General features: G+C 41.5%; 1 protein-coding gene across 1 annotated transcript in view; it reads left to right on the forward strand.

The window, feature by feature from the left end:
• KDM7A (lysine demethylase 7A) overlaps nucleotides 1-12,540 on the forward strand; it is a 320,476-nt gene that overhangs the window by 175,080 nt on the left and 132,856 nt on the right. The window contains 1 exon segment of the mRNA XM_029597359.1: nucleotides 1,829-1,920. Within this exon segment, the coding sequence (XP_029453219.1) occupies nucleotides 1,829-1,920 (92 nt within the window).

Raw genomic sequence — 12,540 nt, forward strand, 5'->3', positions numbered from 1 at the left:
GTGACATCACGAATGATGTCACCCCACAATGCATGGCTAAATGCCCTGCTTATCGACGGAAAATGTTTTCTTTGCTTTTTACATGATATACTTGTGCATTTATAAACTGCAGTAAATATAAAATAAAAACAGATTAATAAGGAATTTTTAATGCTGGTAAATGCTTAAAACTGAGGTAAAATATTTTAAAGTTTCATACATGATGCATAATGGCTGTTGCAAACTACTTAGAAAGCCATTGTAGGGTGCCGTATATGGCATTATTTATCAATAAGACTACAAGTTGTAGGTCTCAGACCTGCATGCCCACAGCCCACCCATGTTAACCTTGTGCCCACCCAAAAAGTCAATTCTGGCTACACCGTTGATTTTAGATAACTATTTTGGGAGTTTTACTGCTAGTGATTTGTTTACTGTATACAAAGTGAAAAAAAGTTGAAGGAATATTTAATTCCTGGGTTTGTGAATTAAGAGGTTGATTTTTCAGAGGAAGTTGAATGCTTCAGTTTGGCAAAATTTCAGCCATTCTTAGGTGCCTCAGTCTTAGGCTGAAAATTCATCAGATTTAGGGACCTAAAATTGACCTGCTAAGCTAGTGCTGGAAATGAGCATGGAAGGCCTGCTTCAGGCTGAAAATCCAGTCATAACTTTTATCCAGACAGCGTTGCCTGGACAAAGTGAAACTGAGTCCCAGGTACACTTCCAGGACCACCTCTCTTTATCCAGGTAAGGTTTGGTCAGGCAACAGCTTGTACATGCAAAATTTACCTGGAGGTATGAAGTGAGTGCTTAGATTAGCTCATGTTTGAATGTTTTCTGTGAGTTTCTTTTTATATTTTTTAATATTGGCTTCTTTTAATTATGTTGTATGATTTTTTTTAATTGTGTTTTTGTTTTTATTATGTATTATTGTAAACTGCTTTGAACTCTGCCTATAGTGGTATATAAATATTTGAAATAAGTTAGCCAGACAAACCCATTGAAAATGGAGCTCCAGCAAAAATAGGTGGGAGGGACATTTTCAGTCATGCAGATCTAAGTGCCAGACTCCTTAAATTCCATACCCAGAATACGAGGACTTTTCTTCATTTCCTCAAAATAGGTAGTTGTGACATCTTCAGCTTGAGGAACAGGGCACCCCATTAGTAGGAATCTGTAAAAGTGCTACCTTTTTGGCAAGGTGGTGGCTGAAAAAGAAAAAAGGAACAGAATATTTCTCAAGTTTTTCTTACATACATTGCCATCAGGGAGGGTAATTTTACGTGGCAGCCAGGCACACAGGTTACTCCAGTCCTTAAAGCAAAACATTTTTACTTTGAAAATTCTGCAAAAGTAAAAGCAGAGAGTTACATCTTCTCTTTACACGCATATGTGCAAAAAAAATCAAGGGTACTTGTAAATGCAGTATGGGTTATACGCATACCCAAGCCAGCTTTATAATCTTTGAAAATTCACCTAAAAATGTGCAAGGCAAGATTGTTTTATTTAGTTGCAATCATAATTAAAACATTGTTACCTTTTAACAACATTTAGGAAATGAAATAACTTTCCAACATCAGAAAACTTAAGTAAGCAACAATATAATTAACCCATGAAACACAGAGAAAATAGAATATAATAGGCAGCAAAGTAAGACGAGACTGCAACCACCGAAATCTTAGTGTCATAAAACAAAAACAACCCCATATATTTCTCATTTGTGGTGTTTCCTGGTTTTATATAGTTTGTTGTCCTATTCAGCTACTTAAGTCCCTACTTGAATAATGTTGCATTTCTTTTTATCTCTAAACAAATGCTTCTGTCTCGCTCTCTTTTTTTTTTAAATCAGAATTAAGAGAAGATGGGTTCCAACCTCCAGGCTACTTGGTGCAGGGCGTGAAAGCTTTGGTTACCGCACTAAAAGCGTGGATGAGAAAAGAAGTAAGTGTAAGTGTTTCAGATAAGGGATACAGACTCATTCATCTCTAGGGCTGGATGTCTCAAATGACTGGCACAGGGATCCAGGGCTACAAACAAAACCCTTTAGATCTTCTTCTTTGAAACATATAGAAACATAGAAATGATGGCAGAAAAGGACCAAATGGTCCATCCAGTCAGCCCAGCAAGCTTATGGTAGCATCTGCTGTGCCATACAAGTCACCCCCATACTTAGTTTCCCAAACTCTCAAAGTCAGGGCCCTTGTTGGTTGCTGTTTGAGTCCAGTTCCCCATTACGTCTTGCCGCTGAAGCAGAGAGCAATGTTGGAGTTGCATCAAAAGTATCAGGCATAACCTTTGCTTTCATATCTGAAAGAGATGATATCATGAGATTTTTCTTTCGATCGAGATTGGCTACATTTTACGGACAAAAGGTTTGGTTGTACCCTGACCTTGCAAGGAACACACAAATATGCAGGAGAAAATGCTTTAAGACAGGATTTGTTATCTAAGGGGGGAAGTTTTACTTTAAAGTACCCATGTAGGTGCCTGCTGAGTTATAAGAATGAAAGATATATTTTCTCTGACCTGGAATAACTAAAGGGCCTTTTGGGAATAACATCATAGTTTTCTGAGAATATATTAATCAGGGGGTTCATGGTACCTTTTCATGGTATAAATTTGCTCCATATTTCTATGTCCTCCCTCATTTACCTATGACGGGGAAGAAAAAACCGATGGATCTGGTGAAATTCTCCTACGACGTCGGAGGCTCACGTTTCGCGATCTTGTCAGGGGATGTCAGCACAGCGGGCCATGAGCTTTCACAGGAGGTAAGCCGTGCGGAAGATCAGGCCCCAGACCCGACTCTTGAGATGCTGACGAAACATGACTTCACTAAATGGTTTGACGGCATTAGGAGCTATATCCGCTCTCTTAAAGATATACAGGCTAATATGGAAAACATCCAACCTGATTTGAAAGAGCTCTGTCAACGGGTAGAAGCGGCGGAAGGGACACTTGAAATGCATGGCACGCAGTTAATGGCGATCACAGAGGAGATCGCTGACACAAAGAATCGCCAGGAGGAAGCCTCTCTTAAAATGGAGGAGCTGGAAAACAGATCCAGGAGGGCAAATATTTGAATCTGTGGTCTCCCTGAAAGCCCAGAATTTGCGGATATGATGTCAGTGGTCCGGAAGATTTGCTTGGCCCTCTTAGCCTCTGACCCGGGCCAGAGTACAGAGGAGAGCACCTAAGCACAGACACTGTAATTGAGAGGGCCCACAGAGCCCTTGGGACCACCCCGCGTAATAAGCCAAAAGATATTGCCTGCATGCATAGTTTTCTTATCAAAGAAGATCTTATGAGATGTGCCCGCCGGGTCAGCCCCTTTAGTTGGGAGGGCCACGAGTTGCAGATTTTAATGATTTAGTCCCAAATACCCTGTCGCAGGAGGGCATTGCAACCACTCATGATGGCACTTCGAACAGAAAACGTCAGGTATAGCTAGCTTTACCCCTGGGGACTGGCATTTACTTTACATGGAGTTACCATGCAGGTGAAAACAGTGGAAAAAGCGGTTCCTGTCTTGCAGGCGGCTGGAATAGCAATGCCCAGAGGGGAGAAACCAGTGCCAACATCCAGCATGCCAGCCCTGCCAAAATGGCAAAGGGTCAGGAAGGGAGGACGTCACCTTACTAGGCACCCTGCAGGTACTAGTAATCTGTCTTTGGATGAGCCGGCATGATTTTGCAACTATACAGACTCCATTTTCTCATCCCTGGTGAGGAAATGGTGAGGAAGTATCACCAGTTGCGTTTCACATTTTCTCACCTTTTAAAGGCACAAATGGCCTGGTCCGGCTGAATGTCATGGTCTGGGAGCCATGACGAATGACTGCACACCCATCCTAACTCCTCAAAGTACTGTGTGGAGTCTGCTTAGGGGTCTTCCCTTCCTTAGGGCTGGACTTAAGTTTTTATTTACCAGTTATTTTGTTATTGTGGTTATCCTGGTTTTTAAGGATAGTTCTTCTGGGAAGAAGGGTAGGTGGGAACACTGCTCTAGGAACTTGATTAATGGAGCTCACGTGATATTAAATGGAGGAGGGATAGACTGGCTATCCTCCCTTTGTTAGTGGTTTACCTAAATGTTGGACAGGGATGCTGGGGGGGAGGGCGATGGGGTGGGAGGGGAATATGGAAGGAGGAATGAAGGCGGGGAGGGTCTGGGAGAGTGTGGGAGGGAGAAGGGATGCTTTGCGAAGGCTGGTTGGGGAGGGAGTATAGTTTGGAAGAGGAGTTGTGGGAGAACAATTTGAATACTGTAAAGGGGGAGCCTTGAGACCAGGTTCACACGTTGCTGGACACGTGTGTAGGGAAGGAGGCAGTATGGTTTGGCTGAGATCAGATGTATTTCTTTGATTGTTAAAGGACTAATCTCCCCATATAAAGGCCAAATGCTCTTTAAAGAGCTCCAGAGGTTGCAGGCATCTATAGCGTTTTGTTAAAAGTGGTAACCTCTGTCTAATTAATTCAATGAATACCAGTTTCAAATAGTTTAAAAGATTTATTCATGGAGGAAAGCGTGGTACCTCCATGGAGAAGCAACACAAAACAAGTGGAAAATTAATTCTAAGCTTGCTCAAAGATCTGACGTGCGTGCTCAGCCTTATAAGGGATTCCATCAGTCCATCCCAGATGTCTGCAAAAGCCAACCCATTTACCTTATAGCCAATCAATACATTTTAGCATGTGTGTGCGTGCTCTCGCTGTGAGCCGGAGCCTCTTGTTATCAGTAAAAGAGAATAAGAACAAGTTAGTTTCGTTTTCCTAGGAATTATGTCATCTGTGCTGGCTAATTCTCTGGTAAGTTTAGTTATCATAGTGTTTCATAGTGCTATCAATCCACTAGGTGTAATTCAGCGCTGGGTATTCTTACAGTTTATCCAAGAGACTCATCTCCGCCGCAGAGATGAAAGATTACTATATTCAAAAAAATATCCTATCCAGTATTTTGCCCCGGCCACACCCCACAATAAATATCATGGAGTGGTGATCCTTTTTTCTCAACAACTGGTGGTACATCTCCAAGACCAATATAGGGACCCGGAAGGTAGATTTCTGATCCTACGGGTTACTTTGCATACCTTTTCACTGGTGTTAGCCTATATTGTCCTCCATCCTTACAGGTAGAGACTATCCGAGAGGTGGGTAAACGGCTGGAGGCATATCTGGGGGATAGTTTCGTTCTCGCAGGAGATTTTAATGTCTCATTGGACCCAAGATTGGATACTTCTGCACAGGTACTTGGAGGGCAAAGAAAACCTCGGAAAGTTTTAAAACAGTTGATGAAGGATCGTCAATTAGTTGATATCTGGCGGTTACGATGCCCACATAGTCGGAACTATACTTACTATTCCCATTCCCACAATTCCTATACACGCATCGATCGGTTTCTACTATCCAAAGTTCTTATAGCTAGAACAGGCGACATGGATATAGAGTGTATAACATGGTCTGATCATGCCCCGGTCCTCTGGACACTATTAGGGCACCAAGGGGAGGAGGGGCACAAGTTCTGGCGCCTCAATGACTATCTCCTGAAACTTAAACCCTACCAAGAAAGGATAGGGGAGGTTCTAGAGGAATACTTTCACTTAAATCAGGGTAAGGAGGTATCACCTTTGTCAGTATGGGAAGGGATATGAAGGCAGTTCTCAGAGGTCATCTGATAGGTCTAAGCATTTATCAGAAAAAACAAATGAATTGTCAAAGGGAGGCCTTATTACTTGAACTGCATAGATTGGAAACCAGACATAAACAGCAGCCGGGGTCTCTTCGGGTCGGAGTCCTGGGAAAAAAGCGAACAGAAATAGCAGCATTAGATACAGTGGCGATTGCACATCGTTTGGATCTCCTTAAGCAAAAACATTATGAATTTGGGGATAAAAACAGTAGGCTCTTAGCAAGCAGGCTGTGCACCAAGCGGCTTAAAGAATTGATCTGTCACACAAAAAATGGTTCTGATGACCTGCTTACGGACCCAGCGGCCATAAGGTCTAGGTTTCAAACGTACTATGAGGAATTATACACTCCAGAGGTCAGGGCGCCGATGGAAGGTATTACCTCCTACTTCGTGGGGATAGAGCTCCCTATACTGACAGCCCCTGAGCAGAATTCTTTGGGGAAGCCAATCTATGAGTTTGAAGTTCACTGGGCCATTAGAGACCTTAAGTCTGGCAAGGCCCCCGGTTTGGACGGGTTCAACCCTCTATTCTATAAAACCTATAGAGCTATTTTACAGGGCCCAATAGCCCACATGTTTAACCATATTAGGGATGGGGAGCAATTGTTACCTTTTGGCAATGTGGCTGGAATTACAATTCTCCCTAAACCAGGGAAAAATCTTATGAATTGTGCCTCCTATAGGCCCATTTCTTTAATATTGATCTGAAGTTATTGGCAAAGATTTTGGCTTTTCGCCTACGGGGAAGGATAGATGGGCTAATTCATCCGGTCCAAGCGGGATTCATACCAGGTCGGATGACAGCGGATAATATCTGGAAATTAATAGACCTGATTTATAGTTCCAAGTGAAGAGGCAACCTGGCGGTATTTTTCACTGTCAATGCAGAAAAGGCCTTTGACAGGGTATATTGGACCTTTCTCTTTGCGGTTATGGACAAGGTCTGTTTAGGGGGTTCTTTTTCTACGTGGGTTCAGGAGTTATATAGAGCTCCTCTGGCTTGTCTAAAAATTATGAACACACATCCAATTCAATAGGTAACTGGTACAAATTTTATATGCAGTACAAATCATGAACCTTATGGACAATCTCAAAAAATATTTTTTTGTAGGACCTCTAAACTCGATGAGTCTGTCAGTCATTCAAACTCATACTTGGGTGAAATGGTCCAATTAGTTTATTAATCAAAACTCAATTATTAGTTTTATCATTTTTTAGACCCAACCGAGGTCATTACCAATAAAATGCTAAAGCAGTGCATCCATGAACTGAGAGAAACCGAAGTAAAGAAATGCAAAACACTCTACTTTTTAGAGGCTCATCAAATTTGTTCTTCAAGGCTTATAAACCCCTTAAACTTGAAAATAATTTGGGAAGATACTCATCTGAATTATTCAGCAACAAATTCCATGGCTAAGAATGTCCCCTCATCTGAGTTGTTCAACTTTGCCGTACTTGCACTTCCGGCGTGTATATTTAAACCGGAGGATCCGCCATGTTGTCTGTCAAATTGCGGTCAAGAACGCTGACCGTTGAAAAAGAAAAAGAAATCGAATGGAACCGTGAGAGAGTTTGGTTACTGCAGTGGGATTGAAATTTGTGTGCTGTTGAAGAACCCTTTTGGATGAGCCGTTGCCCCTGAAGCAGGACCCAGTGTGGTCCGAAACACGATCGTGTCGGGACAGTTTTTACAATGGTATTTACTGTTGAACAACTCAGATGAGGGGACATTCTTAGCCATGGAATTTGTTGCTGAATAATTCAGATGAGTATCTTCCCATATTATTTTCAAGTTTAAGGGGTTTATAAGCCTTGAAGAACAAATTTGATGAGTCTCTAAAAGTAGAGTGTTTTGCATTTCTTTACTTCGGTTTCTCTCAGTTCATGGATGCACTGCTTTAGCATTTTATTGGTAATGACCTCGGTTGGGTCTAAAAAATGATAAAACTAAAAATTGATTTTTGATTAATAAACTAATTGGACCATTTCACCCAAGTATGAGTTTGAATGACTGACACTCATCTAGTTTAGAGGTCCTACAAAAAAATATTTTTGGAGATTGTCCATAAGGTTCATGATTTGTACTGCATATAAAATTTGTACCAGTTACCTATTGAATTGGATGTGTGTTCACAGTTTGGAGGTTTCTGGAATAGAGTTCAGGGCTCATTTGGTGTGATTGTCTAAAAATTAACCATAGTTACATGCAGAATTTTCTGGTCCTGCAGGGGACTAGGCAGGGTTGTCCGCTGTCTCCCCTTTTATTTGCCCTCAGTTTGGAACTACTAGTGGCGGCAATACGGCAGGACCCGGATGTGCATGGGATTCCGGTGGGTCTCAAACAGTACAAAATCTCACTTTATGCAGATGACATTTTTTTCTTTAACACAACCCCTTATCTCCTTGCATAAGTTAAGGAATCAGTTGGATACCTATGGACACTTTTCAGGCTTTCGGGTGAATCCGGATAAGTCGGGAATTTTGCCAGTCAATCATGATAACCTTCCACCTCTCCCTAATCCCTCCCCCCTTCACTCCCCTCTCCCCCTCACCCCTCTCCTTCTCCCACTGGACTTACCATGGTAACAATCGCCTAGGATAAATCTCTGTTTATGTATCTTTAACATATAGTTTTCGGTTGTTTATATATATCTCTCTCCAGTTGTTTTAGTTTAAATTCTGTCCTGTCTTCAATCTCCCATGTTTTTTAAGCTCCCTGTTTAATGTAACTTTACTTTCTAACTAGATGTTAATTGGTTTCCCCTCAGTTACATTGTAAACCGGTACGATAAGACCTGGTCTTGAGCATCGGTATAGTAAAAGAAATTAAATAAATAAATAAATAAATAAATGATAAAGGCCTAGGAAAGGAAGGGAAACGGTTGTTCCCCTTTCGATGGAAGCAGGGTCCCATTAGATATCTGGGAATCAATATAGGATTAGATCTGGACAGGTTAGCATCCCTTGGTGCGCAGCCTTCTGGGCGATTTGGACAGATGGAATTGTTTACTGCTATCCTGGTTTGGGAGGATTAATACTATCAAAATTTAATTTGTTACTACGTTGGGTTATCTCTTTCAAGCTTTACCGTGCTTACTCCCCACACATGACCTAAAACACCTACAGAGAGAGATTTTTTATTTGGAACAGGAGACCACCTTGGGTAGCTAGGGCGGTGCTTTATCGAAATCGAAGGGATGGTGGGGTAGGGTTACCATCGTTGGTACATTATTATATCGCGTCCCAACTTAAATATATGATTGATTGTCATTATTTAGCCTCGACCAAACAGTGGGTGGAGATAGAGCAGGCCTTAGTGGAAGGCTCCCCAATATACTCCCTTTTTTGTCCGAGAGTCTTAATACTTGGGAACTTCAGGCACTCCCCTTGCCCCCTGCAATGCACGTACTCTATTTGGACACGTTGGAGATCCAAGCTAGTGAGGGGGAAGCAATATTTGGCTCTCTCCACCTTTCGGCATTTGCGACAATTTGCCATTGAGAGATTTAATCCAATATTTAGCTGTTGGGAATTGCGGGGTCTTACTAGCTTGGCATAAGTATGGAACAACGGTTTACTGTCGTTTGAGAAGCTACAACAACTTTATGATCTCCCTCAGACTGATTTTCTGGCCTGTGCTAAGCTAAAACACTTTCTCACCACTAAGGGGGTAACCTCTGATCTTCAACAGGTCGTTCTTTATTTGAAGGGTACTGCATCATGGCAGGCAAAATACAGAAAACTATCTCCAAGGTATATCAATTATTGGTGGGTCAAGACTGTTCATTAGCCTCGCATATTGCAGCCTGAGAGAGGGATCTGGGAGTCACCTGGGAGCGGGGCAAATGAGAAGAATGTGTTTGAAATCTGGGATGGGTTTCAATGTCAGCGGCTATGATGGAGAATAGATATAAACTTTTGTATTGCTGGCATTACTCTCCTGCTAAAATAGCTAGGTGGCTCCCGAGTCATTCTCCAATGTGCTGGAGGCAATGTTTCCAGGAAGGCTCCTATATTCACATGTGGTGGGGCTGTCCACGTATACAGGACTTTTGGCGGGACTGCCAGGGATTGATGGAGAGGGTTTTTGGAGTCCAGGTCCCATTATTGGCAGAGCTCTGGTTGTTGGGGCTCCCCTATGAGGGGTATACGGAGGTGCAACAGATATTGTTCATGCATGTGATTACTGCGGCATGCTTATTGGCGGCGGCCCAGTGGAAGACCATCACAGTTCCGAATTGTTCCCAATTACTTATCAAATTACATCATATATATTTAATGGAAAAGTTGACAGTGGTTAGAAGAGATACTCTCCCCAAATTCCACAGAACTTGATCGCGCATAAAGGTTTACTTTCAGGAATGAGTACAAATAGGTTGGGGATGCGGTTCCCCCTTCCCCCGCTTTGGCGGAGGTTGAGAGAGCTTGGGCAGTTGCAAAGCTGGTATTTGGTTGGGGGGTTAGGGAGGGAGGGTCGGGATAGGATGGGAGGGGTTAGGAGGGTGCCCGGGTTGGGGGGGGGAGGACAGGGTACTTGTGAGTGATGCTGTTATGGGAGAAGGGGAGCTTTGGATATACAGCCCTATAGCCAGTATTTCTTCATTATAGATTATTTCCCATGTTATCAAAAGCTTGCTACTCTAACTAGTTCAATTATTCATAGTTGACTGTTATTGATGTGGATTCACTCTTATAAAAGTTGTTTATAATAACTACAACACAGATGTATCAAGAAGATATTGTTTAATTCAATTTAAGGACGCATATATAATGACACTGTACCACTTTTCACCTTGAAATCTCTGGATTGTTTAGTTGTATTTGTTTATTAGGTGGAACAGTGCCCATTGCCTATTGTTCACAATATTGTTTTATGTACATCTATAATAAAATATTATACTTCACGAATGGACTCTGAATCTTCCAGGTTAAAGCACCATTAAGCTTCAACCCGTGCGCCCTATGATATAACTTCATATTTATTTCCTGCCTTATCTTCTTTCCAGCTTATGCAAGCTTCCAAGTTCTCTTACCCTGTTGATTGTAACTTTGACTCATTCCTACCTACTGTTTACTTTTTGTTTACTTGAATTGTTACCCCAGTTATATTCTTTGTTAATTGTAAACCGGTCCGATATGGTTATTTACTATGAAGGTCGGTATATAAAACTGTTAAATAAATAAATAAATAAAATATAAATTTAAAAAAAAAATACTTTTTTTTGTCATTTTATCAGGCATGTTGGTTAAGGGTAATAACAGCTGCATCAGCAAGTTACCCCCATGCTTTGTTTTCCCAAACCGTAAAATCCAATGTCCTTGTTGGTTGCTGTTTGAGTCCAGTTCACCATTATGTCTTGCCGTTGAAACAGAGAGCAATGTTGGAGTTGCATCAAAAGTATCAAGCTTATTGGTTAAGGCTAGTAACAGCCGCATCAGCAAGTTACCCCCATGCTTATTTGCTTTCACAGTTGTAAAACTGGATGTCCTTGTTTGCTGTCTGAATCTAGTTCCCCTTTTCCTCATTTCCTCCTGCCATTGAAGCAGCGAGCAATGATGGAGTTGCATCAACAGTATGAAGGCTTATTGGTTAAGGAAAGTAACCGCCACACCAGCAAGTTACTCCTATGCACTCGTTTCTTCATTTCCATCCTCTAGCCTTTAGGGATCCACAATGTTTATCCCATGCCCCTTTGAATTCTTTCACTATTTTTGTTTTCATCACCACCTCCGGAAGGGCATTCAAGGCATCCACCACCCTTTCCATTAAGAGGTTGTTAGAATAAGATTGCCAGTGAGGCTCAGCACTCAAAACAAAGAGCATCCAGGCCCGAAAATGTATATTTAAACTGCATGCCTATGGGCAGTGGATAATACTTCTCTTATTCTGGGACAGAAAGAAACCTGGGTCTCTAGCATTTAATTGGAATCAATACTGAGTTCCCTCACATTCTTTTTGCTAGTCTTCAGCATTTGTAGCACCTAAGAATCATTTAGTGTATTTCAGTCTCCAGCAGTGGTTGTAGCAAAATAACACAAATCTGTTTTCTTCTTGAAGACAGAAATATCTATATCGCAATGACAGAGGAGCATCCGGGAGGCGGTGTGGCGCTTTGTCCGGGATGGCACAGAGTCCAACAGGATAAACATCCTGCATGAGACTAAATGCACAATCGAATCTTTATGGGTAGAAATCCCTTGTGTGTTGGGGAAGAGTATAGTGATAGGAGTATACTACCATTTACCTGGCCAAGATGGTGAGACAGACAGTGAAATACTAAGAGAAATTAGGGAGGTAACCAGATTGGTAGTGCAGTAATAATGGGAGATTTCAATTATCCCAATATTGACTGGGTAAACGTATTAGGACATGATAGAGAGAGAAAATTCCTGGATGGAATAAATGACAGTTTTATGGAGCAATTGGTTCAGGAACAGACTAAGAGCAATTTTAGATCTAATTCTCAGTGGAGCACAGATTTTGGTGAGAGAGGTAATGGTGGTGGTGCCGCTTGGCAATAGTGATCATAATATGAACAAATTTGAATTAATGACTGGAAGGGGGACAGTAACAAATGCACAACTCTAGTGCTAAACTTTCAAAAGGGAAACTTTGATAAAATGAGAAAAATAGAAAAAAAACTGAAAGCAGCTACAAAGGTAAAAAGTGTGCAAGAGGTGTGGACATTGTTAACAAAAAAAACAAAAACCATCCTAGAAGCTTAGTCCAGATGTATTCTACACATTAAAAAAGGTGGAAAGAAGGCAAAACCATTACTGGCATGGTTAAAAGGTGAGGTGAAGAAGGCTATTTTACCCAAAAGATCTTCATTCAAGAATTAGAAGAAGGATCTAACAGAAGAAAATAGGATA

Source organism: Rhinatrema bivittatum, chromosome 4, assembly GCF_901001135.1.
Source record: "Rhinatrema bivittatum chromosome 4, aRhiBiv1.1, whole genome shotgun sequence".
Taxonomy (NCBI): Eukaryota; Metazoa; Chordata; class Amphibia; order Gymnophiona; family Rhinatrematidae; genus Rhinatrema; species Rhinatrema bivittatum.